This window comes from Ischnura elegans, chromosome 4, assembly GCF_921293095.1.
Source record: "Ischnura elegans chromosome 4, ioIscEleg1.1, whole genome shotgun sequence".
Taxonomy (NCBI): Eukaryota; Metazoa; Arthropoda; class Insecta; order Odonata; family Coenagrionidae; genus Ischnura; species Ischnura elegans.
Genome location: NC_060249.1, coordinates 63,743,598 through 63,768,598, shown reverse-complemented (window position 1 = coordinate 63,768,598; position 25,001 = coordinate 63,743,598). Strand labels below are relative to the sequence as shown.

Here is a 25,001-nt window from a genome sequence, read left to right as displayed (position 1 = left end):
ATTTCCTCCGTGGGAATGCAGACGAAATTTTTTTCTGGGGTGTTATTGCACAGAGGAACAATGCACCACTTGTAATTTTTCCTTATTTCACCCATGTTCTCCTTTAAACGCAACGTGGCTCTTCCAAACCTGCAGTTACTGGGCTTGGATCTTGGACTCGTACTGAACTATGACGTCACAGCCAAAGATTAGTGGGGGCGGTATTTTTTAGCCCGCGAAACTCGGGCGACTTTTGGGAGTCATTTTCTAGGGTATAAACTGAATTTTAAGCGGAAAAAAGTATATTGCTGTACTAAGTGTTTACTGTAGTATATCAGCATACTGTTTATAAAAAGTATGCAATTTCCCTATAGTGTGAGGTATTTCGAAACCTTTGGTCATTACATATTACCTTTTTGTTTTTTTTCAATAAATATTAAAAATAATTCTTAAGGAGAGAATACTGATGTTGCAACCCATCATCTTTATTGGACTGAATTTGCATACACAACATTTTTAGCACCCTATCTATATAATTTTTAGATTTCAGTAATAACCCAATTTTTGGTGTTATCCCTCCTGGATTGCTCTGACTGCAGTGGAAAAGCTAAATCATAGTAATAATTAAATCTATATAAATATTTGTTATAGCTATCATTTAAAGATCTTTTACTATACATACATGCCTTTCAATCCTCTTGATTCAACAGGACCCAAAAATAATTCGAACTATGCTCATTGAAGAACCTACATTTTCTTAGTGTTTTTGCCTGATGATGCTCCTCATGCACATGGAAAATAGATACTATAGCCGAATGATCTGATAATACTGGTTGGAATACTTTAGTAATAATATTGACTTCATTATAATCAGAAAAAAACATTGACCAGACGTGTTTCTGTGTCAGCTGTAACTCTTGTTGGATTTTTTACCAATGGTTTCATATGATAGGACTGTGACATTTGCAAAAACTGTCTTTTCTCCTACCCATCCTTCAATAAATTGCAGTTGAAGTCACCAAGTACAACAGTTGGCCTTGACATTTGATTAGTTAAATTGTACAACAGGTTATCTAAATTTTCCAAGAAGCTGTTAAAGCAGCAAGCAGGGTAATATGCATACTGATAAAATAATGTAATCACTATGGGCAATAGTGTACTTTACAGCAGCACATTCAAAGAACAGTTCAGAATTTAGGTTTTTCACCAAATGTGACATGTTACTAAACACTGCTGAACATTTTATACCTATAAATATGCCATTACGATGATCCTTCCAAGGAATTCCGAAAGGAATCACCAATAACATAGCCTGATATTGTTATGGCTATTTCTTTCATCAAATTTTCACTTACACAGATACATTCAGGTTTCTCCATCTCTGCTAGTACTTCTAATTCAATTTGCTTACTACTAAGGCACTCAATTTTTAAAACTAGTTTTTTAAACTCTGAACGTCACTTTGAATGATTCAAGTCAATAGACCCTAGGTTGTGGACTAGTCAAGATTCATCAGTATCAATGGTTGCATCACTATTTCCTACAAAATTTGACTTATTAACCACATTACCAAAGGCAAATCTCTCTAAACCTGTATCGTCAGCCCATACGGTTACATCATACAATTTATCTAAGGGCCACCTCAATTTTAAAAGAAGCAAACATATATTAACTTTGTTCATCGTGGGTCTACTTTTGAATGAAATTTTAATTATCTGACATAGGATCTCATTCATTGTATTAGGATGAATATGGGCCACAGAAGAATTTGCATGAATATGATAATATAATATAGGCAAAATAGCCACTTCACTCCCCCATAAATATTTACATTTTACCACCATTATCATGCCAATGATTTCCAAACTTGGTGTCCTCATTTCACATTAGATATCCTCTGAATTGATGGAATAGGCAACCACAAATATTTAAATAATTTATTGGAAAAAAATGTGATATAAGAAAATAAATCAGGTATAGAATTCTCCTAACAGAAATATGAATTTGTGCTTCAGCAAGCTCCTCACTCTTCTCGAATTTCTCTTGCTGCTGATTCCAATGTACTTGCTTTTGCTCATGAGAATTCTGGGTTGTCATTTCATCCAGTGAAAAGTTTATCTTCTTCATTTAAGATAGTCAGCATGTAATTTTGTATTCTGTCTTCCCTAAATTAGACCTTTCTTCCTAAACATTTCGGGCTGAAAATATCATAAATGGATGAATATTAACAAAATAAGCAGCAAGCAATTAATCCTGAACCAAAATTGCATCAGATTATTATTAATGCTATCATGAACTTTTTTCTCTCATGAATGTCATTTATTCGCAAGGAAAACATTTCATACAGAACAGGAAGGCCAGTTATATCGACTGTCCGATAGAAATGGCACTAGAAAAGGCGAAAGGGCCGTGATCGACATAAATTTTTTTGAGATATATCTAACTAAAACGAAGATTTTGACTCGAGAATATTCGTGAGTTTTGAAGGATTACAAGTTATAATGACTGGCATTTAAATCTACCACTTAACATTAACGTATGTCGAAGAAAGAACTACTTAAGAGAAATAATAAATAAAAAACAAGCAGCTGACCATTGTGTTACCTGTAATAGATTGGCACGTTGGAACATAAATCAACAAGTAGCGTGGTTCCAAATGACATTTCGATTCCTCACTACTTAACTATCTCTCAGGGTTTATTTCGCCAGTTGCTTTCTTCAGCACGCGAAACCACGTTGGTAATTTTTGTTGACACTGTAATAAAAGCAATACCGTAAAATGCTAACGAAATAGACGAATACATAATACCTACTAATATTTCCGCGATGTTTAACGAACAATAATATATTCGCTGCATATCTATTCACCTCAATCAACCACATTTCTCTTACCTTTCTTTCAATTTATCCTTTATGGACAATGATTTTCGTCATGAAAAGAAACTTCGCTGATTCAGTTGAATTTATTTCTCAAAACGATAATCGGATTTATTTATCCTCGAGATACTGCTTCTTTCTAATATTTCCTGCAATTTTCCTGTGATCTCAAACCGTTTTCACCCACATCTAGCGAACTATTCTTTTCTATTTCCGAAAATAAACAACATTTGTTTGGCCATTTCCAGCGGTTAAGCTAGAAACAATGGAACGGCGAAAAACAAATCTCTTCCTGTCGTTGTCAACGTTGCCACGTATAACACCCACAAGCCACCCAGTCGGAAGTCTTCCAAAAGAGGTTTATAAATACCGATGTCGAGAAGTCGTCTGGAAGCCATCCGGATGGAAGACTTGTGGAAGTCTTCCATGGAAACGACTATAAATACGGCATTCCTCAAAGAACTGCCCATATTTTTCCCAGTGACTCTGCCAAGACAGGTACGCACCTAGGATGATTATTTTTGGGGACCTCTCGCAAAGTCCTCGTCACAACTGATTGTATCTTTCTATGGGCGAAAAATGAATTCATTTCCGGGCTGCCTTAATCTGAGACGTGGACGCAGCTAGGAATTAAGGCTAGGGGGGGTTTCAGGCGCAACAAATACGGGGGGGTTCGGGGGTATTGCATACCCGCCAGGGTAGTCGGGAGGTGCGGAGGCCTTCCGCCGGAAAAAAATTAATATAAATGGTTCAAAGTGGTGATTTTTATTGTCTTCTGAGGGATACTTTATTATTTAAGTTTTCCCTACTATACACGTATATATACGTGTGGACGTTTCCTGACCCGGGAGACGACGGCCGTATATTTACGTGTGAGATTTTGCTAGCCAGAAAAACGAAAGCCGTATATATACGTTTTCTAGCTTCCCCCTTTTAGGACGGTCGCGGGTTTACGACGTCTTTGTTTCGGGACCCATTCCTGTGGGGTTTAGGATTTACCCTCGGAATCCGGGAGCAAATACCCGGACCCCTCGTCCTTTATAACCCATCTTAGCGGTAAGGGACAGCGGTCATTCAATTGTTTATCCAGTCAGGTTTCGAAATAAATATTTGTTCATTTCTCAAGAAAAATAAACTAAGAATTGAATTATTTGTCTTTTGAGCCGCGTTTACAATTTTCAAACGAAATTCTACGATAAATATTAACATATATCTCGAGTTATGTATAAACATCAACATGGAAATTGTGGTGATGTGGAGCCGGAACAGGCTTAGTAGCCTAATCCTGGAAGGAAGAAGAAGAAGAAGGTGGAAATTGTTGCTGCGTTAAATGCGTTAATAATGGCCTTACAACTTCGTTTAAAATTTGACAATGCTCAGATAAAAATTAGGAATTCAATTCAAAGTCTGTAATTTACGTGCAAGCAACAGTTATCCATTTGCTAAATATATATAAGCAATACATAAGTTGACCGCGAACTAATGCCGCAGGTATGGTCGTAAACCCGGAAAGGAGGGAGCACAACTACTCTCGGAAAAGGTTCAGCGAGACCCTTCTTAACGAATGCCCACCAAAAATGCTCCGTACCACGAGAAAGAAGAGTCTCTTGGGGCTCAGTTTAAGCAGTCATGCTAAGACGAAAACTCCGCCATCCCTCACACTATTCTATAAGCAATATTAATCCAATTAAGTCAAATAGATTTAACTTAAAAATTTCTGTGAGCTCTGGGGGGGGGGGGGTTATCCCCCAAAACCCCCCCTCGCCGCGCCACTGATCTGAGGTAATAGATAGCAGTATCCTGGGGCGTCTTCAGGACTATAGGGGGTTGCAGCGTTTGAACCTCGTGTTTTACCAGGAACTCGCGGACTCGTAGCGTGTAGTGGCAAGGCGTGGTGTCGAAATGTATTTGCCTGGTTGCGTTGATGTCTTTTCTCTTCCTAATGACACTTTTTTCGATTCTTTCCAGCACGTTCAAGTAATAAGCAACATTATCTGTCTGTCCTAGAGAAAAAATTACTTATAGACCACTCCTTTGCTGTCGAAAATGACATTGAGCACTGATTTAACTTTTGATTTGCTCATTCTTGCCATTTTGGGCATTTACCACTTCCCGGCCCTTCTTAAAAGTCTTTAACCACCTAAAAACTTGTGAGAAGAACAGAGAGTCCCCGGAAGGCTCACGAACAATCTTGTTTGTCTCCTGAAGAGATTCTTACTGTCTAGCTCAGAACTGAACTTTGCAATATTGTCGATTCCATTCTTTCGTGACACTGTCGGCGCGCAGTGGTTTACAATATCTGACGTCCTGGTGCTTCCACTGCTTGAAGAGCCCTGAGAGTGGTATTGTTGTAAATCTTACCGTTGGCCCCACCTACTACAAGTAGTTTAATTCCACTCCGACCAACAGAATCGCCGTAGAAAATCCATTGCATTACTTTCGGAACGCACCCTGTGGGATGTGATAGAGCGCACGGAAAAATTTTCCAGGCCGTCTCTCCCTTGGAAAATTTAGCCAATTGTCGCTAATTATCAGTAAATATAACCTTATAAGAAGAAACATAGAAAATATAGAAAGAATAAAATGACCAATTATCTCGTCATTGACTCGTAAATTAACTTGAGCTCGCAAATACAGCGAAGTGAATGGCACCTAAATATTAGGCGAGAGCTGGTTACTGCTGATTAATAGTGTTATTAATGAAAAAATTGAAAAATAAAGTATGTACCTACATACCTACCTACCAGAATTTTTAGTCTTTGCGGAAGTATTCTTTCGAATGACTATTTTTCATTCATTTTATACTTCCTCTGAATAAGGATGATAGTTTTTCTGTCGCAACTTATTTATACCTCCCATCTATCGATTCATTTTAATCAATCGCCATTTTCGATAAGAGTGAATGGGCTCATTGTGTTAGGAAGTCACGTTACTAGTTACCATCACCATTTTTTGTGACTTTGGGAAGGAGAGAGGTAGTGGCTCCAAGGGTCCAAAGGTAAGGGTCCAATGTTGTTAAAGTAGTTCATCCAGGGCCCTAAAGTCGAGCCGCAGTAAAGAGTTTCTTCTTTATTTGGCCTGGCGTATATTCTTTATAAAGGTGTAGTTACACGGTTTATTAAGTTTTACGTGTTAATGACTGTTTGCATAATTGATTTAGGTGGGCAGGAACTCGTACGACTGCATGAACCAAATTAGAACAGGTTCTATGTTCTGTTCACGCGTCCATACATTTGTACATTCTGTGGTGATTACGCGGTGAATTTTCCCGGTCATTCTCGCGTTCATGCATTCATACATTTACTTGTAAGTGCTGATGTACCGTGTAACCAGTCCTTAAGACAGGCAATGACCTCTGTAAAGAGCGTAATGCTGTGAAGCGGCAAAAAATTTTTTCCTTTTTATCATTCTTTATTTTCCTCTTCTTTCCCCATCTTTTCCCATTCTTCATTCACTTATCTCTTGGCTTGCAGCGGGGGACAATTTATTATATAATAATTACAATGATTTTTATTCCTATCAGATTAATAAAATTATTATACATGAAATGATTCTCTGGAATATACGTGCCCCAATTGAAAGTATCTTCGTTGTGGGGTCACCGATTCGACCATCTCCGATGAATTACATAAATAAGAACATGGAATAAGTGTGTTGCAACTATAATCATATAGATTCTATTATTGGTACTGGATTATTTGGTAGTTAACCCAAGGTTTGGAATATGAAGTTTAAGCAAAGCTGTAGGATTAAATTAGTTTTAAGATTTGTGTTTGATCTATCGGAGAATTGGAATCATTTTTTAACATACGCATCTTTGTCCGTAATCTGCAGCATTTATTTTTTTACACCTCTATGCTAATTAACGCCACAAACAGAAAAAAATTACCACAAAATAACAGTGAAACATTTTTACGGATGATTTCAGATTTTTGAAATTAATTATTAGTCAGTTATAATGCTAACGTAAATGCTCGGTCTTATGACCTGGGTCTGCCCATCGGCCAGCCTTCACTGGTATATGGATCTCCACTGTTCCTTTTCTTCTCGTAATCTTCGGTACACCTCATTTATAGTTCAATCCGTCTATTTGATCTGCAACACCCGCCCCCAGTAAAATATCTCGAAGGGTGGCATTCTTTTCTAACCAGGTGTTCCTATGGTATGTGTTTCTGATGCTTAGGATGCTGCTAATATAGCTGGAGTAAGAAATGAGGGAACTCGGTTATGGAATGGGAAATGTGTCAGAGAGGAACGGGAGTGAGAGAATAATCTTACATTAGGATGGGACGAAAAGAGGTTGGTGGATTAAATATTTTTCAGAATTCGTTGAGCTGAATTTGACGCTACCAAATAGAAATCTGGTACCCCTTCCGTGGTGGACCCAAGGAATTGCGCCTCGTGCAATGCTGAGAATTACGCTCCATTGCGCAGTGAGACGGATTCGACTTTTTGCTAATTTCTTATAATTAGTTATATACTGTAATTTGGATCTTAAAATGCTGTGGTCCTGGGCAACAGTTTGTAAAATTCAAAATAACTATCCTCAAATTTCGATTTTGAGCATTTTTCTTGGCTCTTTTAATTCGCTTTGAACTGTAATTAGATCATATAATGCTGGGGGCACAGAGTGACAGATTGAGAAACTAAAAAGTACAATCCTCTTATTTTGATTGTAAACATTGTTCCGTTTGAAGTACGTGTAAGCCGGCCGTGTTGATAGGATCCGGAATGTCTTCAACTGTTCCCGCGCTTGACAAATAGCGACTGGCATTCCATATTTTTGAGTTTTGAACCATTTGCAGGGACTGCATGAATGTCATGGCACTACCTATAAAAAGTAAGTGAGGTTGATGGTAATAATCGTAGAATCATAGAATTGATGGCGCAAAGTTGGTCTAGGATTTAGAGAAAGGTGGAGTCACAATTTGGATTCGGATGGTTATATTTTGAATCAAATATTTTAAATGAATCGAAAAAGTTTAATGGTTTGGCATGGAGAATGTTCCTGAGTATATATTTTGTTTCTTATTTAACTTTAATGTTAAACTTCCAAAGTTTGCTTACAGCTTGGTTTTAAATCTCGTTTTTCGGTTACGACTGGTGGGTATAAATTTACACACAGTTTTTCTGAGCGACTTATGTAAATGCTGTGAGCGGAGGAGGTAGAATTCTATGTTAGGAGTTTTATTAAAAAAAGCGGACGTGTACTTTTACAGTTTATTTAATTTTATATATTTCTCTTTTTTGGGCAAAAAATACCATTGCTAATGGAAACTAGAGTACGAAGATAGCTTGGTTACTTTTTATCTAAATATAGGCTATTCAATATTTTAAAATAAAAATTTGCATTCATAAGAGCTTAGTTACAGCTTTATCTTTCCTTTGGCCTGTTTTTGACGTTTGGATTTTTATGCCTTTTGCGACCGTTGAGATAAAGAGGGTGAAACTATAGTTATCGGAAAAATATTTTTTTGTATCTGGGTGATATTCAAAAACAAAGAACAGCTTTTCGCCTTCGGTCAAGAATGCTAAGTGGGTTTCTGGCTTTTGTAGTGCCGATTTTACTTTACTTTAAGCCAAAAACTTATCAATAAAATTTTTAAAACATGGTTTATAAGCAACTTCCGTATACTTTACTAAATATAATTTTTGTTTAATACTCCCAGACTTCCACTCCAAATTGGGAAAAATGAAGTAAAATTTGCTCAATTTTGTGCCTAAGAAGTATCATTGGCTTTGAGCTTGGTTTATTTACTAAAATTTCTGTTACGACTGATGTGGTAATATTTTCAAATACAGTTTTTCAAAACGATATGTGAAACGTAAAGGGAAAAAAGCCAATGAAGAGCATTATGCACAATTGACATATTGGGGAGACAACCAGCCTGTTTGGTGTTATAATCTCATTGTTGTTGAAATTTTAAGTTCCCTAATGTATAAAAATTTATGTTGAACGAAAGAAAAAAATATGTTTCGTCGCGGATTATCAACTACCGTACGTCTACCAAAATGTTGGTGTTTATTATGTTGCCGTTAATAACGGTTGTAATCAATGTCATAATTGCAAACCATTGCCAAGTAACCAAACAAAATTGATTATAAATCTGAATGGTTGTGAATCATAATGTGAAAGGTTGATTGTAATATCACCGTGTGATATTTACGTACTGTTGTTTTGTTTTATATCGAGTGAATGTGATTCATTGGGATTTCCGGATTTTACGAGTTGGTTTGGCGTGTGAGAATAACAGGTGCTTAGGCTCTAAAGTATATTATTACACTTTTTATAATTTCATTTGATAAATTTTTCAATTAGCTGCGTCAAGGCGAATTTTTATAAGTATTGAAGAGTCAGGACGCTGTGCATCACGGGTTATATGTGCATGTGATATGATGTCACGATTGTGTGTTTGATACATTTCTGAAATATTTCAATGGCATAATATTTATTTAGTGTTCATGAGTATTTAATTACGCATAAATAAAACTCTCAATAATAATTTTTTCGTAGGGATAGTTAACATGGCCGATATTGAAGAGGAATATGGTGATGGCGACTATGAAAAAGATGAGGAAGATGATATGTCGGAAGGATATGCGGACACAGACATTGAAGATCTTGATGAAAGCAGCGGAGCCAGTGAGCTGATGCAGTTCAAGATGTTATTGAACGAATATGAATCCAACCTCCTGCGAATTCCAATGATTAAGTTATACTTCACTGAAAGGAATAAAAGAAATTTGCCATTTGAGGCTAGACTGCTTCCATTTTCATGCAGATTACCGAAACAAATGACTAGAGGACCATTCGTTTATGGCGAAGGAAAGGTTCTTAGGAGAATAGATGAAGATTCGCAGGAAGAGATATTTAAATTCGAAGAAGAAGAGGAATCACGTGAAAATACGTCTCTAAATATTGATTCAAATGAAGTAAGTACAATATGTTAGTTAATTTCGCAGTATATTTTGAAAGATTCTTATAATGAATCTTTTTTCAGAGTTAACATTCCAGTGAATCCCTGCTGTCATATCTGAGTTATTCAATTTTTTAAATCTCTTTTTGATACCTCATAGCCTTATCATTTACCGACTGTTAACTGCCGACCGTTTTCAATAATTCCATGCGCCAACGAATTTCGTATGCATGCATAAAATGTGAATTTATTACCCATCACGAACCGCAAAAGGTTTTTAGATGGGATCTCTGAATGGAAAATACACTTCTAAGAAATACCTACGTTACAACTCCAATTATCCCAATCAATAGCATCGTACCCCATTCGGACATTCAAATATTCGGAAATTGGAATTTTCCAGAAAATTGAAGTATTTTAAAGAAAATATTTCATTTTCGGTACTGTATGCATTTTTAATTAATTTTATATGTTAAGAAAACGTTTTTACATTGAGCGTGCTACTGTACATATGAGTGTTTTATGTAAGTTCTTTGTATGAAAGTAAAAGTCATTACTTGCTAAACATCACGGTAAAGTAAGCTGTTCGACTGTGTTGATCCGTTTTTCGCAGCCAGTTTGTCCATCTGCGTGACAAGCTGCAGGCTGGTGCTCTATCCACCTGAGCGCTCTTTCAAGGTCGGCAAACGCTTCTCTAGCTGATAGTCCCATTTCTGCTTCTACCTCCACATTATCGTCATCTTCTTCCTCAACACTTTCCTCACTAACACTTTCAAAAAGTTCATCATTACTTAAAATTTGATGCTCAGGGTCTAATGAGTAACACATCACCCACTCTCCTACATCTTCTGCACTAACATCCAGCCCACAATAGAACAGCACTAGGAGACAGTGTCTCATCATACCTCCCCTCGCGCCTGTACTAGCTTTGCGGATGTAAGAAGAGTAGCGCGCAAAGGCAGAACCGTTATTTTGCGAATTTTACTAGATTTTGGTTTGAAATTTTTTTCACTGTATTGCCTCGTTCAGATTACGACTGTCCGAGCGATCGTTTCTAGCCTATCTAGCGATTTGATCGAAGAATTTTTCTTCCTCATAGGAAAACCCACTAAAATCACTGGCACATTAATTGCGTATGCTTGGTTTCGCTAATAGTAGGGCCCTCTTTGCTTCTGTAGCGTTGAGTTGTCTTTCCCTCGTCCCGTCCCTTCCGCTTCTATCCTTTCCCAGAGGCGTCGACGGGCTCCTATCGCGGCGGCGCCTCTTTCCTTTTCCCTTCCTCTCCTCCCCCTCCCCGGGTGATCGGGCGTATAAGCCACTGGCTTGGTTCCCGGCCCCAGTGCGTCGTATCCTCGAAGGGCTCCCTTGAGCCCTCATGCATTGCCCGAGCGATCGTCCTAACGATAGTTGGCCGAACTACTACTACTAGTAGCAGTGTAAATGCATGTCCTGACAATAGTTACTGTAGTTCCGAACGTTACCAATTTACGATGGTTAGGCGCTTGGAGACCGGAAGAGGAAGTTACAAGAGAAAGACGAAAAGTTTGTTAAGCTCCCTTCGCTCTTTTTTTTTTCATGGAATTGTCCAAGCAAGGAAGAATATGGGCGGAAGAAATATTAATCGTTAAATACACATTGAACAAAGTAATATCTTGACCCTGCATACCTCAACAGTTTTGCTAACCGTCAATTTCTCGTTCACTTTAGATGTCAGCACTAGAGGGCAGCACAGATTTTAACCATCGTTTTGTGAATGTACGAAAGTTCCAACGATTGCTGGAACAATCGTCATCTGAATGAGGCATAAGCGATTCGGATGGTTGGAGTTGGAATAATTCGAGTTCTACTGTATTTGGGTACAGTTTCATTGATTTATCTTCATCATTCACATATTTTAATCCCAACTGGATTTTATGGGAATGTAAAAGACTGGAGAGTGGAACTTCTACTCATTCTTGCTTTCCTCATTAGAGATAATTTATTTTCTAGAGTATTCTGTCTGATCCCGAGAGAAATGAAACAGGGTCAGCTTCATCTTTACATAGCGTGAATGAGCAATGGAAACGACCCCAGTTGGATACGATTCATGAAGCTTCTGCCATCGATGAAAGAATATTTGAGTTTCCCCTGACACAATCTCAAAGGCGAATCATTTCCGAAAATGAAACAAGACTCACTGGCATCGCTGAAGTGAGACGGATTCATGAAATGGCAGAGGAGGAGGATGATGAGGACGAATTAGATGCCCGGATTTGGGAATCGGACGACACCCCATATTATTGCAAAAAGACTAGGAAGATTCGAGATTGTTAGTGATTGTTGGCACAAATAACTGTACTTATGTTTCTCATTGTTTCTATACCAATATTTACTTGACTTCTATGCATAAACTTAATGAATTATAGTGATAGATAGCGTAAAATAGTGTTTATAAATATTTATTTTACTTTATATGTCTTTCATTTTGCTACCATTCCTTCTGAACTGAGTAATATTCTGTGCTTTTCAATATTTTAATATTATTTATCTTTATCCGGGATGATCTCAATGGCATTGTAATCCACTCCAAATTTTAGTAATCATTTGAGTAAAATATTTATTTTATGCCGTTTTTTAATTATGTGCAATTCATTAATCGTCTTTTGTTTGGGTTGGTTAGATTAGATTATATGATGCGGTGGGGGATCAGCTCCCAGGGTACTTACAATTAGACCTGTAGGTCCATCGTGCTAACCACCGATAACTGATCACCCATAGAGGCCCATGTCCTTAGCTAAGGACAAGAGGTCCCCAATGGGAAGATCTCTTACCTCCTTGGGCTCTATAAAAGGTGAGCCCAGGTGTCTATATCGAGTCCTCATGATTGCGGGGCACTCGCATATTAGATGGGTGGTTGTTTCCTCTCCCGTTTAGGTTGGTTTAGTGTGTTTTTTCATTCATTGAAACCTGGAACATTTTATGTAATTTATTTTCGCCGAAGAATATGATGTAACAAAAATATTTATTTACATATGTTAACTTTTACAGAAGTTGCGCCGGAAAAATAGATTTTCCCAGTGATAAGGTTGGATAAACCTCTTGTGTACCCAACTTCCATAAATGTTTAATTTGTTTATCCTTATTTAATCTTGTTGCATTTGTCTTGAGGCAATGCTGAGTTGTGCCAGGGCGTTAAATCCATTGCTGGTAATTCGCTGCAGCTGATCAAGGGGTTACTGAAAGACGACAGTTGAGGATTATTATAAGCGCGATACGTCTACATAATGAATGGTTTTAAGTGTTAAAAGCTGAAAAACTTGTCACTCCCTGCTAGAGTGCACATTTAAATTCGTGACAACCCGATGAATATAGTTTCAAATACACTTTCTCATTAAAAATTCAGGTGAATTTATAACTTCCTCGACCAGTCTTTTTTTGATTATTTTAAAGCAGTTTTGATAGATGGGCCCTTATTATTAATAAATACTATTTTTACGTTCTCAATAGATAAGGTGTATAGAAATTCATCCAATTTTTTAGGGAAAAGTCAATTCTTGCACAACGAGTTGATACGTACTTACCTTTTTGATATGGTCTTGAAAGCATCTAGCTGCATGATTTCCACTTGATCTGTCACATCGCAGACTACAGACGAAACCCTTGTGGCCAGTATGGAATTGAGTTGAGCTTGTAGAACGAGAAAAGTAGACGTTAATCATTACATGCCTTGTATTTAAAGTTAATTTAATAAGCTGATGGCAAATGCATATTTTAATTGATGTTGAAGATTGGGTAATTTTACTCATAAGTAGCATAAAACTAATCTTTTATAAGTGTTGTTAATCTTGCTAAGTGACTCCACTGGCTTTCAATTATCCCTAAAACTTTGAATTCATTTGCTGTGTACACTGCGTTGCTTCTTTCACCCGACACGCTGCTATATTCTGATTACCATGGTTTCTATGACTCGCTTCTAGCTGACAGTTTCCAGTGTAGCTTGTTTGTCGATTGAAGGAATTTCAATCGATAACTGAAGAGCAGATTTTGTCACTGAGCGACGTTAGAAAGTAATTTCTGGTCTCCGAAAAATTTTCTTTCTCTTTCGTGCTGATATCAGTCACACTTTGCCATTGTGCTGTGGTCAAGTTAGAATGGGATGCGTTATATCTTTCAAATGCATTTTTTGCCGTATGTAATTTCAAATTAATATTGCCGAATAAACTTGTCTAATATATCTCTACATCCGTGTCAATTTGAAAAATGATATCTTTTGTACCAAATTTTGAATTCTGTTTATTTATATTTTAGTGTCGGTCACCGGTTTGGCGGTCCCCACGTACCTACCTGCATTTTCATCCAAACCCGAGCATCACGTATTGCTCTTTTGTTTCTACTCTCAGTGCCTCAACACCATTGCCTGAATTGGTTTATTTCGTTTTCAGGAACGTTTGATTTTATACAATGGCTATATATCATTTTTATTTATTATGTATGTAATTATTGCTTCCATTCACTATCGCATTCAACTACATTCCTAGCTTTGTTCTACCAAAGTCGCTTGTAAAGATATTAGATTTTGTTGGCGTAGGGCCCATATTTGTTACCACTTTTAATTTTTAGGTGCCCATATTGTAAAACACGCAGCACTTATAGCGGCTAACCCAGTTTGACACTATCAATACGTGTACGTGCAGCAGCTTCGTAGCTAGCTGTCTCCGAGAATAACTATGAGGGAAACGTAGTGAATCAGAATCTGAGATTATCAGAATTGAAATATTCTGAGATTGATAATTCCAAAGTTTCACTTCTCTTCTTTCTCTGCATATTCTTTTTTCTACCTAAAATTATATGTTACACGAATTTGTGTGTGGCATCTTCCATGACATCTTTTCATAATTTTATCCGTAATTTCGTTGCGAACCTCTGAGAATTCTTCCGCTTTCAATTCTATTGGATATTGATTTGAATTATAGACTTCTACAGCGTAACCCAAATTTTTCCCGTCAAGATGTCTTTCGTAGAATATTTCCCTGATACATTTTCAATGATGCTGGCTCAAATTTCTTGTCTGATACAACGTGACTATTCTCGCTAATAATTTGTTGATATTTTTTCCATTGTGTATCTTTTGCAATATTTTTCCATAAGTAACATTTTCATAAAAATACCGATATTTATTCATATTATTCCAGAGGGGATTGGATTGAAATTTATTGAGGAATTTTATAATTATTTTTCTGTTTCTGAAATCTTCGGCATTTTCAAAAATGTGGTTACAGGATTACTCGACTCATAGATAAATACAATTTTTGGGTGATCATGGGTACCTTCAAATAAACCAAACACAATTGAATACAATAAATATGGCTTTTTATATCATTTTCTGGGGTGCGGCTGGTAAATTGCTTATTTTATGTATGCATTACTATATTTTACCCATAATATTGATAATTTCGATCAAATTCTTCCATGATTTCTACCACATTTACTGAATACGTTCATTTTTCCAATTTATGGTATAGGCAATGGGTTATTTCATGAATGTATATACACACTATGCTTATTTAGTGAAGCAGCCGAAAGAGAATAATATATTTATCAAGCGAGTTTTGCGGCACTGTCTTGAATATTCGATGGGATACCTTATGGAAAATTTGATTCATATTAGCTTTAATCATATTTGACTCATAAAGGAAAGGATACTGCCTAATTGAACATATTCTTGACATGCAAAATGAAATTTTAGCCTTGAAGGTTTTTCGAAGTTAACCATTTAATATCCATATGAGAATGCAATTTCCATACAATGTGTGTTTTTCACATGAAAATTACAAACAAATCACCATGGAAACATGTGAGTTACAGAAATAGTCGTCTTTTCTGACAAAAGTATTAGTAGTCCGGAACAAAATTTGGAAAAAATGAGAAAACTAAGGGAAAAACAAAAGTGAAAATTCATTTTCGCAATGGAGGTAGGTCCATCTGCGTAAAATAAAATGTGTGCAGGAGACCGTATACATCAGGATAATTTTACTCTGTAGTAGTTGGAGTAGGGGTTGTTAAATTCATCTCCTCTGTAGTGCATTCCGTAATCAAGGAAGTAGTGCTCTCCTCTGTAGCAGTTGTCTCTGGTGTAGAACTCGTACTCTGCGTGGTAGTTGTCGTATCCTCTGTAATAGTTCCCGTAGCCATTGAAGTAGTGCTTTCCTCTGCATTAGTGGTCTTTGGTGTAGAACTCGTATTGTGCTGAGTAGTTGCCATATCTTCTGTAGTGCATTCTGTAGTCATTGAAGTCGTGCTTTCCTCTGAAGAAGTAGTCTCTGGTGTAGAACTTGTAGTCTGATTGGTAGTTGTCCTTACATCTGTAGTGTATCCTATAGTTATGGAAGTTTAGCCATTCCTCTTTGGTAGCTAAAGTAGGGGTTGTTGAAGTCGTCTGCTCTGTGAGGTTGAGGTCGTCATGGAAGAAGTCGCCTCAGATGTATAACTCGTATATTGTGTGGTAGTTATCGTCTCCTCTGTTGTACTTTCCGTTATCCTGGGCGTCGTGTTCTTGGGCGTCGTGTTCTTCTTGTGGTAGTTGAAGTCGCCTTCTTTGTCGATCGCGTGGTAGGAGTGGTGCGCTTTGTAGTTCTTCTTGTAGTCATAGAAGTTGTGCTATCCTCCGTGGTAGTTGTAGCAGGGGTGGTTGAAGTCGTCTCCTCTGTAGAGGTTGAAGTAGTCATTGCAGAAGTCGTGTCAGATGTAGAACTCGAAGATTGCGTGGTAGGAGTGGTCTCCTCTGTTGTGGTTTCCGTAGTCGTAGAAGTTGTGCTATCCTCCGTGGTAGTTGAAGCAGGGGTGGTTGGAGTCGTCTCCTCTGTAGAGGTTGAAGTCGTCATTGCAGAAGTCCTGTCAGATGTAGAACTCGAAGATTGCGTGGTAGGAGTGGTCTCCTCTGTTGTGGTTTCCGTAGTCATGGAAGTTGTGCTATCCTCCGTGGTAGTTGAAGTAGGGGTTGTTGAAGTCGTCTCCTCTGTAGAGGTTGAAGTCGTCATTGCAGTCGTCGTGTCAGATGTAGAACTCGAAGATTGCGTGGTAGGAGTGGTCTCCTCTGTTGTGGTTGCTGTAGTCGTAGAAGTTGTGCTATCCTCCGTGGTAGTAGAAGTAGGGGTGGTTGAAGTCGTCTCCTCTGTAGAGGTTGAAGTCGTCATTGCAGTCGTCGTGTCAGATGTAGAACTCGAAGATTGCGTGGTAGGAGTGGTCTCCTCTGTTAGGGTTTCCGTAGTCATAGAAGTTGTGCTATCCTCCGTGGTAGTAGAAGTAGGGGTGGTTGAAGTCGTCTCCTCTGTAGAGGTTGAAGTCGTCATTGCAGTCGTCGTGTCAGATGTAGAACTCGAAGATTGCGTGGTAGGAGTGGTCTCCTCTGTTGTGGTTTCCGTAGTCATAGAAGTTGTGCTATCCTCCGTGGTAGTAGAAGTAGGGGTGGTTGAAGTCGTCTCCTCTGTAGAGGTTGAAGTCGTCATTGCAGAAGTCGTGTCAAATGTAGAACTCGAAGATTGCGTGGTAGGAGTGGTCTCCTCTGTTGTGGTTGCTGTAGTCGTAGAACTTGTGCTATCCTCCGTGGTAGTTGTAGCAGGGGTGGTTGAAGTCGTCTCCTCTGTAGAGGTTGAAGTCGTCATTGCAGTAGTCGTGTCAGATGTAGAACTCGAAGATTGCGTGGTAGGAGTGGTCTCCTCTGTTGTGGTTTCCGTAGTCATAGAAGTTGTGCTATCCTCCGTGGTAGTTGAAGTAGGGGTGGTTGAAGTCGTCTCCTCTGTAGAGGTTGAAGTCGTCATTGCAGTAGTCGTGTCAGATGTAGAACTCGAAGATTGCGTGGTAGGAGTGGTCTCCTCTGTTGTGGTTGCTGTAGTCGTAGAACTTGTGCTATCCTCCGTGGTAGTTGTAGCAGGGGTGGTTGAAGTCGTCTCCTCTGTAGAGGTTGAAGTCGTCATTGCAGTAGTCGTGTCAGATGTAGAACTCGAAGATTGCGTGGTAGGAGTGGTCTCCTCTGTTGTGGTTTCCGTAGTCATAGAAGTTGTGCTATCCTCCGTGGTAGTTGAAGTAGGGGTGGTTGAAGTCGTCTCCTCTGTAGAGGTTGAAGTCGTCATTGCAGTAGTCGTGGTAGTAGGTCTTTTAGTTCTTTTAGTTCTGCGTGTCTTTTTCTTCGTCGTCGGTGTCGTTGGCGTTGTAGCAGAGGTTCTCGTTCTTGTAGCCGTTGATCTTCTTGTAGTCATTTGTGTAGTAGTCCTCGGTTTCCTTGTTCTTCTTGTTCTTTTTGTTCGTCGTGTTCTTCTTTTCTTCGTCGTCGGTGTAGTTGGCGTTGTGGCAGAGGTTCTCGTTCTTGTAGCCGTTGATCTTCTTGTAGTCATTTGTGTAGTAGTCCTCGGTTTCCTTGTTCTTCTTGTTCTTTTTGTTCGTCGTGTTCTTCTTTTCTTCGTCGTCGGTGTTGTTGGTGTTGTGGCAGAGGTTTTCGTTCTTGTGGCCGTTGATCTTCTTGTAGTCATTTGTGTAGTAGTTCTTGGCTTTTTTGTGCGTCTTGTTCTTTTCGTTCTGCGTGTTCTTCTTTTCTTCGTCGTCGGTGTAGTGACTGTTGTGGTACGAGTGGATGTTGTGGTTGGGGATGTTGTAGTCCCTAGTGATGTGGTCTTTCTTGGCCTTTTAGTTCGCCTTGTTTTCCTTGATCTCGATCTTTTAGTTGTTGGCTTCATTGTTGTTGTTGTTTTCCTTGTTCGCCTTGTTTTCCTCCGTTTAGTCGTCGTTATCGGCATCATTGTCGTCGGTCTCGTTTTTTTTCTTTTTCTGGTGGTAGGAGTTGTTTTCCTCCTCTTTTGTTTGGTCGTTCTTCGATTTTCGTGGGATTCCAGCGTATCATGATTTTCATATGAACAATCGCTCTCTGATGAGCTTTGCTCCATTTCACTTTCGTATTCATTTGATTCATATGACGAATGTTCATTATCTGTGTTGGTTAATTTAGGTGGGCGATTTTTTACCGTCTTCTTTCCTTTTTTATCACGGACTTTGTTCCAAAAGAAACGCGGTTGATCGATATCGTTTATAGCTAGTCCTTCATTTTTTTCTGCAACAAAAAAGACATTTTGTTGGTAAATTTTGAGTTTATTTCTTCTTATTTCTTAAATATTTTTGTTTTAATCACTTTTTTTAAAAGTGCATAATAGGAGTGAGCACTCAAAATTAAAAATTGTTTTTAGTTATTTAAAACTAAAAAGATATGAATGAAATACACACAATTACAGAGATCAAATTCGATTTATAACCGAGATATGTAGCTTTGAACGTCCGCTAGGACCTTCGGCCACGCCCACGACATGAAACGTATTTCTATTGGCTGACGCTGCGTGACGTGTGAACATCATGAATGCCGCGGGAGTAACGCTTGAAAATGCCGTAAACGAATTTGGGTCGTGGAAATAGTGGCCAAAAGTTTATCATCATGGCGAAACAAAACGTTAAATTTGTTCTGGCTGATTATCGAAATGTACTGACATTATCAACTGGGACTGAATAATTTTTTGTCTCAAAACGAATCATTTCATTGAAATGAAACTTCCTAAGATGAAATGTTTACACTTTTGAGATTAAAATTCCTCGTTAAGGGCGTATATATTTAAGTACGTACGACATTTTTGCGATGTTTGGCCAAAGATAACAAAAGGAGTAACGGAACAACCTTATAGGCCACATCTTGAGACATGATGGCCTGATGAAGACAATCGTCGAAGGGCAAGTGGAAGGCAAGAATGGAAAAGGAAGACCTCGGACAAAATATATGGAACAAGTAAAGAGAGATATGAAAGAGAAGAATTACGTAGGTGTGAAAAGATTAGCTGATAGGAGAACTGAGTGGAGAGCTGCGTCAAACCAATCCTAGGATTGTTGACCAGTGATGATGAACAAAACGAGTAAGGGGAACTAAATCCCTTTGAGGAGCATAAGAGACTTACATTAAAATGGTCCTAACAAATTCTATAACAGCCTATCTCTGAAGGAATATGCTGTCTCCGTGCACCGTCGTACCACCGCCTTACTCTGTCTGGTCGTTTGGCACGGCAAAAAAATACTTTTTTGGTGTTTACCTAGAGGAAAATTCACATCTCGGCACTCAACAATATACGTAAGGTTTCCTCCCACTGCTTTAAAACTCTCCGTTTAATCTACTATTTATTTATACTCGAAATAACGGGTACGACAATGCACTCCTTATGCAAGCCATGCAGATATCATAAGGTTCACACGTCATCAACATGGCGTCGCCCGAGAAATACGTTTATGGCGCGGAATTCAAGTTGAAACTTCAAACTGCTCTAGGGGCGAAATTATTCAGCGCTGAATGGTACAATGTGGTGAGAGCCTTTTTTACAGCCATTGATTTATAAATCAAACATAATATTTGCTAGTGTAATCCCTTCTATTTATGAAATCCTCGGTAGTACACCAATTTTCTGGAGTTTTTCATCCCATTTTCGTCGTTGTTGAAAATTTTAAATTTGTACTTGCGTGCCGTATACTTTTAATTTTATTGTTTATCTAATATTACACTGTATGGATTAATTCACTCGATTATTGTTTAATACAATGTCGTGAACATATTTGTGAGATAATTTTTGTAGTCTAGGTACCTACACCAAAACCCTTAATTGAAAATAAGAAATTCTACCGTATATCTTTGGAATGGTAACGGTGAAGTGATGGACTTTTCCGTAGGGCGTATTCAATATATTGTTTGGGCACGCCACCGGCCTCCTCTGGTTAGTACGATCGATAAAATCAGAGTTTGGTCCGCGGGGGAATAGAGGCAACTGAAAATTTTATTCCCGTGTAGAAGTGAAATTCTGAGCATAATTTCAATTATGTTTTCATAACATTGAAGAGAGGGAAAGAGAGGAAGAGTAAGAATTATAGAGGTTGAAGATAACGAGGTTAAAATAATATACGAACAAGGGGAAGTGAAAGAAAAATGGGAAGAATATGTAGAGGAGTTATAGCCAACAGATGAAAAACCTGAAGCATTGGATGTAGAAAATGAATGGGAAGCAGAGGATGGGTATAAAGGGTCATCAATACTGAAGCGTGAAGTGCAGAAGGCGATAAAGGAAATGAAATTTAGGAAGGCAACTGGAGTGGATGAGCTTCCAATAAAAATTTTCAAATGTTTGACAGACGAGGGATTGAATGAGATGGTGGATTTGTTCTACAAAATATATAATAATAATAATGTCGTCTTTATTTCACAAGCGAATTTAGGACTAGATAGTCCTCTCTTACAATTGATTTGTTTGACAATTACCTTCGTCCATCCCCTGGATGATGGTCAAACCACCCAGGCGGGATTCGAACCCGCGACCTCTAGGTTAACAGTCGGGGACTTTACCCCGGCGCCATCGAGGCCGGAAGGGAATACTGGGAAATGGCCGGAAGACTTCTTAAATATTGAGATGATATCAATTCCAAAAAAGACTGGAACGAAAAAAATGTACTGACTGTGAGTGTAGAGCGGTCAGTTTACTTACCCATGCTGCTAAAATTCTGTTAAGAGTGCTAAATTGAAGGTTAAAAAGTATAATGGAAGAAAATGCTTGTGAGGAGCAGTTTGGTTTCAGTTAAGGAAGAGGAGCGAGAGATGCCGTAGGAATACTGAGGATGGTTGGTGAGAGATGCATGGAAAGAGAAAAACGATAAGTCTGGGTGTAATAGACTTGAAAAAGACTTTCGATAGTCTAAATTGGAAGAAACTGACGGAAATCATAGAGGTGAAGAAAGGATATTGGAGGGAAGGAAGACTAATAAGTTAATCGTATTTGGGACAAAAGGCAGCAGTGAAAGTGAATGAAGACATGACTGAATTGGGGGAGCAAGGTAGAGGGTCAGTAGGTTAGTGTGGATTTTAATAATATGTTGCTGTTTGCAATCAACTTCAATATATTATAGAATTGAATTATACTGATTTCACCATTCCATTGAGCACCAAAGGTTTTTCGACAATCGTTTTAATTAGCGATAATTTTAATGACTATCTTTGACAACCATTGTTTACCCAATTTTTGACAATCCAGTTGAGTAATACATGATTAATGTTTGGAAGGAAATTGCTTAGCTTTTCTACAAAAACACACACTTTATTGCCGACTAGTTTCGGTTACACTGTACCATTTTCAAGACTAGTGTAGTGGACTAGTCTTGAAAATGGTACAGTGTAACCGAAAATAGTCGGCAATAAAGTGTGTGTTTTTGTAGAAAAGCTAAGAAATTTCCTTCCAAACATTAAATATGGAATTCTACAAAGTAAAGGCCTCAACAATTCAGTGCATGAGTAATACATTTTAATCTATTTTTTCGCCAAGTAGCTAATCGAATGGCGGAAGCGATGCTGCCTTCATTTCATTTTATATTTTTAATTTATTGGGGTCATTTAACAACTTGGGGTGACTATGTGACAGGAATTGACTTAAATTTGTGATTCATCTGATAACTGTCAGGCTGTAATTTTGCATTGAGAATTTTAAGTGAGTTGATAAAAATTTTATCCAGTATGATTGAGGGAGAATTTGAGTTTTTATATGCATAGTTTTGAAATTGTAAGCAGTATCAATTTTAATAATTACATACATAAGTTAAATACCTTGGTTTTAGAGTGCTACGGATTTCTAAGTGGTTCCTAAGGCTCACTTGACTCTTATATTCATGTTTAATATCCCAGCATTATGTGTTTTGCCAAAAATTTTCATGGCAATGTTATATTTGCCGTGAGGCTGTTAGCTATGTTAAATGATATTAGTTTTGTAATTTCATACGTATAAGTGATCCCACTACTTTATATATGCCTTCTGCCAAAGGTTAATGGTTAATTTCTAAGGTCATAGTGAATAGTGCATAATTTTGGTGTCGAAATTGTAAGCATTATCAATTTTTATATTTGTAGAAATAAGTTACACACCTTGATGTAAAAAAGCGATGAATTTCGAAGTATTCACTAAGGCTCAATTGACTCTTAAATTCATGTTTAATGTTCCAATACTATGTTTTTTGGCACACAAAGAGTTACATGATAATACTGCACTGGCCACGAGGCCTTGGTTATCTGGGCTAAATAATATTAGTTTTGTATTTTTATACTCGTGCGTATAAATTATCCCAGTCGTTTATTTATGTTTATGCCGATGTTTGATGGTTAATTTATAGGGTACATACCTTTTCGATTTATTTTAATCAAATCAACTAGTCTGGAATCATTTTCTGCCACAGCGTGGGTTATCAGGATTAAGGCTCCCGTCAATACTGGTAATAACCTGTGGATTACAATAAAAATTAAGTTTTTATGCCGTATTTTCAGTCATTTTTCAATTAGATCTACTCATCTAGTGTTCCAATCTTCTCTCGGGAAAATTCCGCGTTTTCATTGGCTATCTTTCTCCTTCTATATGGTAGTCTTCTTCAGGTCGACGATAGTTTCCGTGGATTTTATTGATACACTGGAGGAAGTTCTGTTTTATTGACTGAAAGCGTTGTCGCTTCAGAAATGATTGTCACCATTATGCCCCGCCGATATTGGGCTCTTTTCCACGGCGCCACGAGTTTACATCCAATTTCTATTTAATAATTAGTTACCTATGTATTTTAAAGCTTGCCATTCGAATAACTTCAACTGATTCAGGGGGATATTCAACTGGTATAGTAGGTGTTCAACATATTAAAATGAAAAGAATTTGCTCTTTTCCACAATAATTTAATTCGTACGACGCGTTTCGGCTCACGGAGCCATCTTCTGGTACAAGACATTGTAATGCCTACGTATGAGATTCGGCTCCGTTAGCCGAAACGCTTCTTACGAATTAAATTATTTTGAAAAAGTGCAAATTCTGTTGACATTTGTAATTTTCAGTTGTGTTTTGTCTCTGTTGGTTGGTTACCAAGATTGTTTATTGATCTGTATTTGTTAACAATCCTTATGTGTGTGAAGTTAAAATACGGTACTACTAAAACTTTTAAAATATGAAGAGTTATTGCATTTAATTCATTTACAACTACCAGTGCTTTCCAATAAAATACCAACAGAGGTTATGGGCCCAGCACTGGTAAATTATAAGAAGTAAGTGAAGTCTTCATAATGTCGTCTGACGCATCCGGTATATCGTCTCACATTAAGCCGTTGTGTGGGCGTGAAGGATATCCAACTTGGAAATTTAAGCTGAAGGCGTATTTAATAGATCAAAACTTGTGGCATGCTGTTGATGGATACCCAAATGATGATCATACTGATGCTGCTTCAAAGTCCAGGAAGGATGAGCGTGCCCTAGCTAAGATTTGTTTGTGCGTGGACGATTCCGCTATCATACATGTAAGAAGATGCAAAACAGCTGCTGAAGCATGGAAAGTTCTTGCCGATGCATATGAAGATAAGGGTTTTGCCCGGAGACTTAACCTTCAAAAGACTTTGTACCGGTTATCCCTCGGAGATTATACGTCCATTGAAGAGTACCTAACTGCCGTAATGGATACCGCTCAGAAGCTTGCTGATATTGGGAAGGAGATTCCTGATGAGGATTTAGTTGCTATTTTGCTTGGAGGTCTTCCTTCACATTACGACCCCCTAGTAATGGCACTCGAGAATTCAGGAGTTGAAGTAACGGTGAACATGGTGAAAACTAAACTCTTAAATGAAATGTCCAAAAATGATGGTGCAACTGAGACTGCATTTGCATCCAATGCGTCTCGAACTATTCCGAAGAAAAAGAAGTTCCCGAAACGCGACAACTCTCAAGATGGTATCGTCTGCTATGGATGCAACCAACCCGGCCATAAAAAACCAGACTGTCCAAACAAGACCAAGAAAACGGCACAGACATCGAGTTCAACCCACAAGCAGCTACACAAGAAACAATACACTTTATTCTCGGATTTAGGTGTTGGTGGTTGTGCTCAAAGCAATAAAAATGATTGGTTTGTGGATTCCGGGGCAACTGCCCATATGACTCCTCATAAAGATATTCTGTTCAATGTTAAAAGTAACTCTGGTTTGGAGATTGTGTGTGCTGATAAACGTAAGTTGCAGAGTGACAGTATAGGTGATGTCATGATTCACAAAAGTAATAACAACAACAGTATTAGTAGTATTTCTGAAGTTGTTCATGTGCCTAATCTTGCTACAAATCTTATATCTGTGTCAAAATGTGTTTCAAAAGGTTTTGTTGTAGTATTTACGAAAGAAGG

General features: G+C 38.0%; 2 protein-coding genes across 2 annotated transcripts; one reads left to right on the top strand and one right to left on the bottom strand.

The window, feature by feature from the left end:
- The first annotated feature begins 3,184 nt into the window (after positions 1–3,184).
- LOC124157602 lies at positions 3,185–12,224 on the top strand. Its single transcript, XM_046532460.1, has 3 exons — positions 3,185–3,354; positions 9,371–9,789; positions 11,763–12,224. Exons 2-3 carry the CDS (start codon positions 9,382–9,384, stop codon positions 12,084–12,086), a joined length of 732 nt encoding a protein of 243 aa, XP_046388416.1. The 5' UTR covers positions 3,185–3,354; positions 9,371–9,381; the 3' UTR covers positions 12,087–12,224.
- Positions 12,225–16,207: 3,983 nt separating this feature from the next.
- On the bottom strand, positions 16,208–17,994 carry LOC124156871 (mucin-5AC-like). Its single transcript, XM_046531360.1, has one exon. The coding sequence runs from the start codon at positions 17,879–17,881 to the stop codon at positions 16,286–16,288; it is 1,596 nt and encodes a 531-aa protein (XP_046387316.1). The 5' UTR covers positions 17,882–17,994; the 3' UTR covers positions 16,208–16,285.
- Between the last annotated feature and the right edge of the window lie 7,007 nt (positions 17,995–25,001).

What these genes read in the sequence shown, in the direction of transcription:
- LOC124157602 (XM_046532460.1), top strand. Translation starts at nt 9,382, where the DNA reads ATGGCCGATATTGAAGAGGAATATGGTGATGGCGACTATGAAAAAGAT. An exon ending in TAAATATTGATTCAAATGAA is followed by an intron (nt 9,790 to 11,762) that starts GTAAGTACAATA and finishes TTTATTTTCTAG; the next exon opens with AGTATTCTGTCTGATCCCGA.
- LOC124156871 (XM_046531360.1), bottom strand. Translation starts at nt 17,881, where the DNA reads ATGACGACTTCAACCTCTACAGAGGAGACGACTTCAACCACCCCTACT.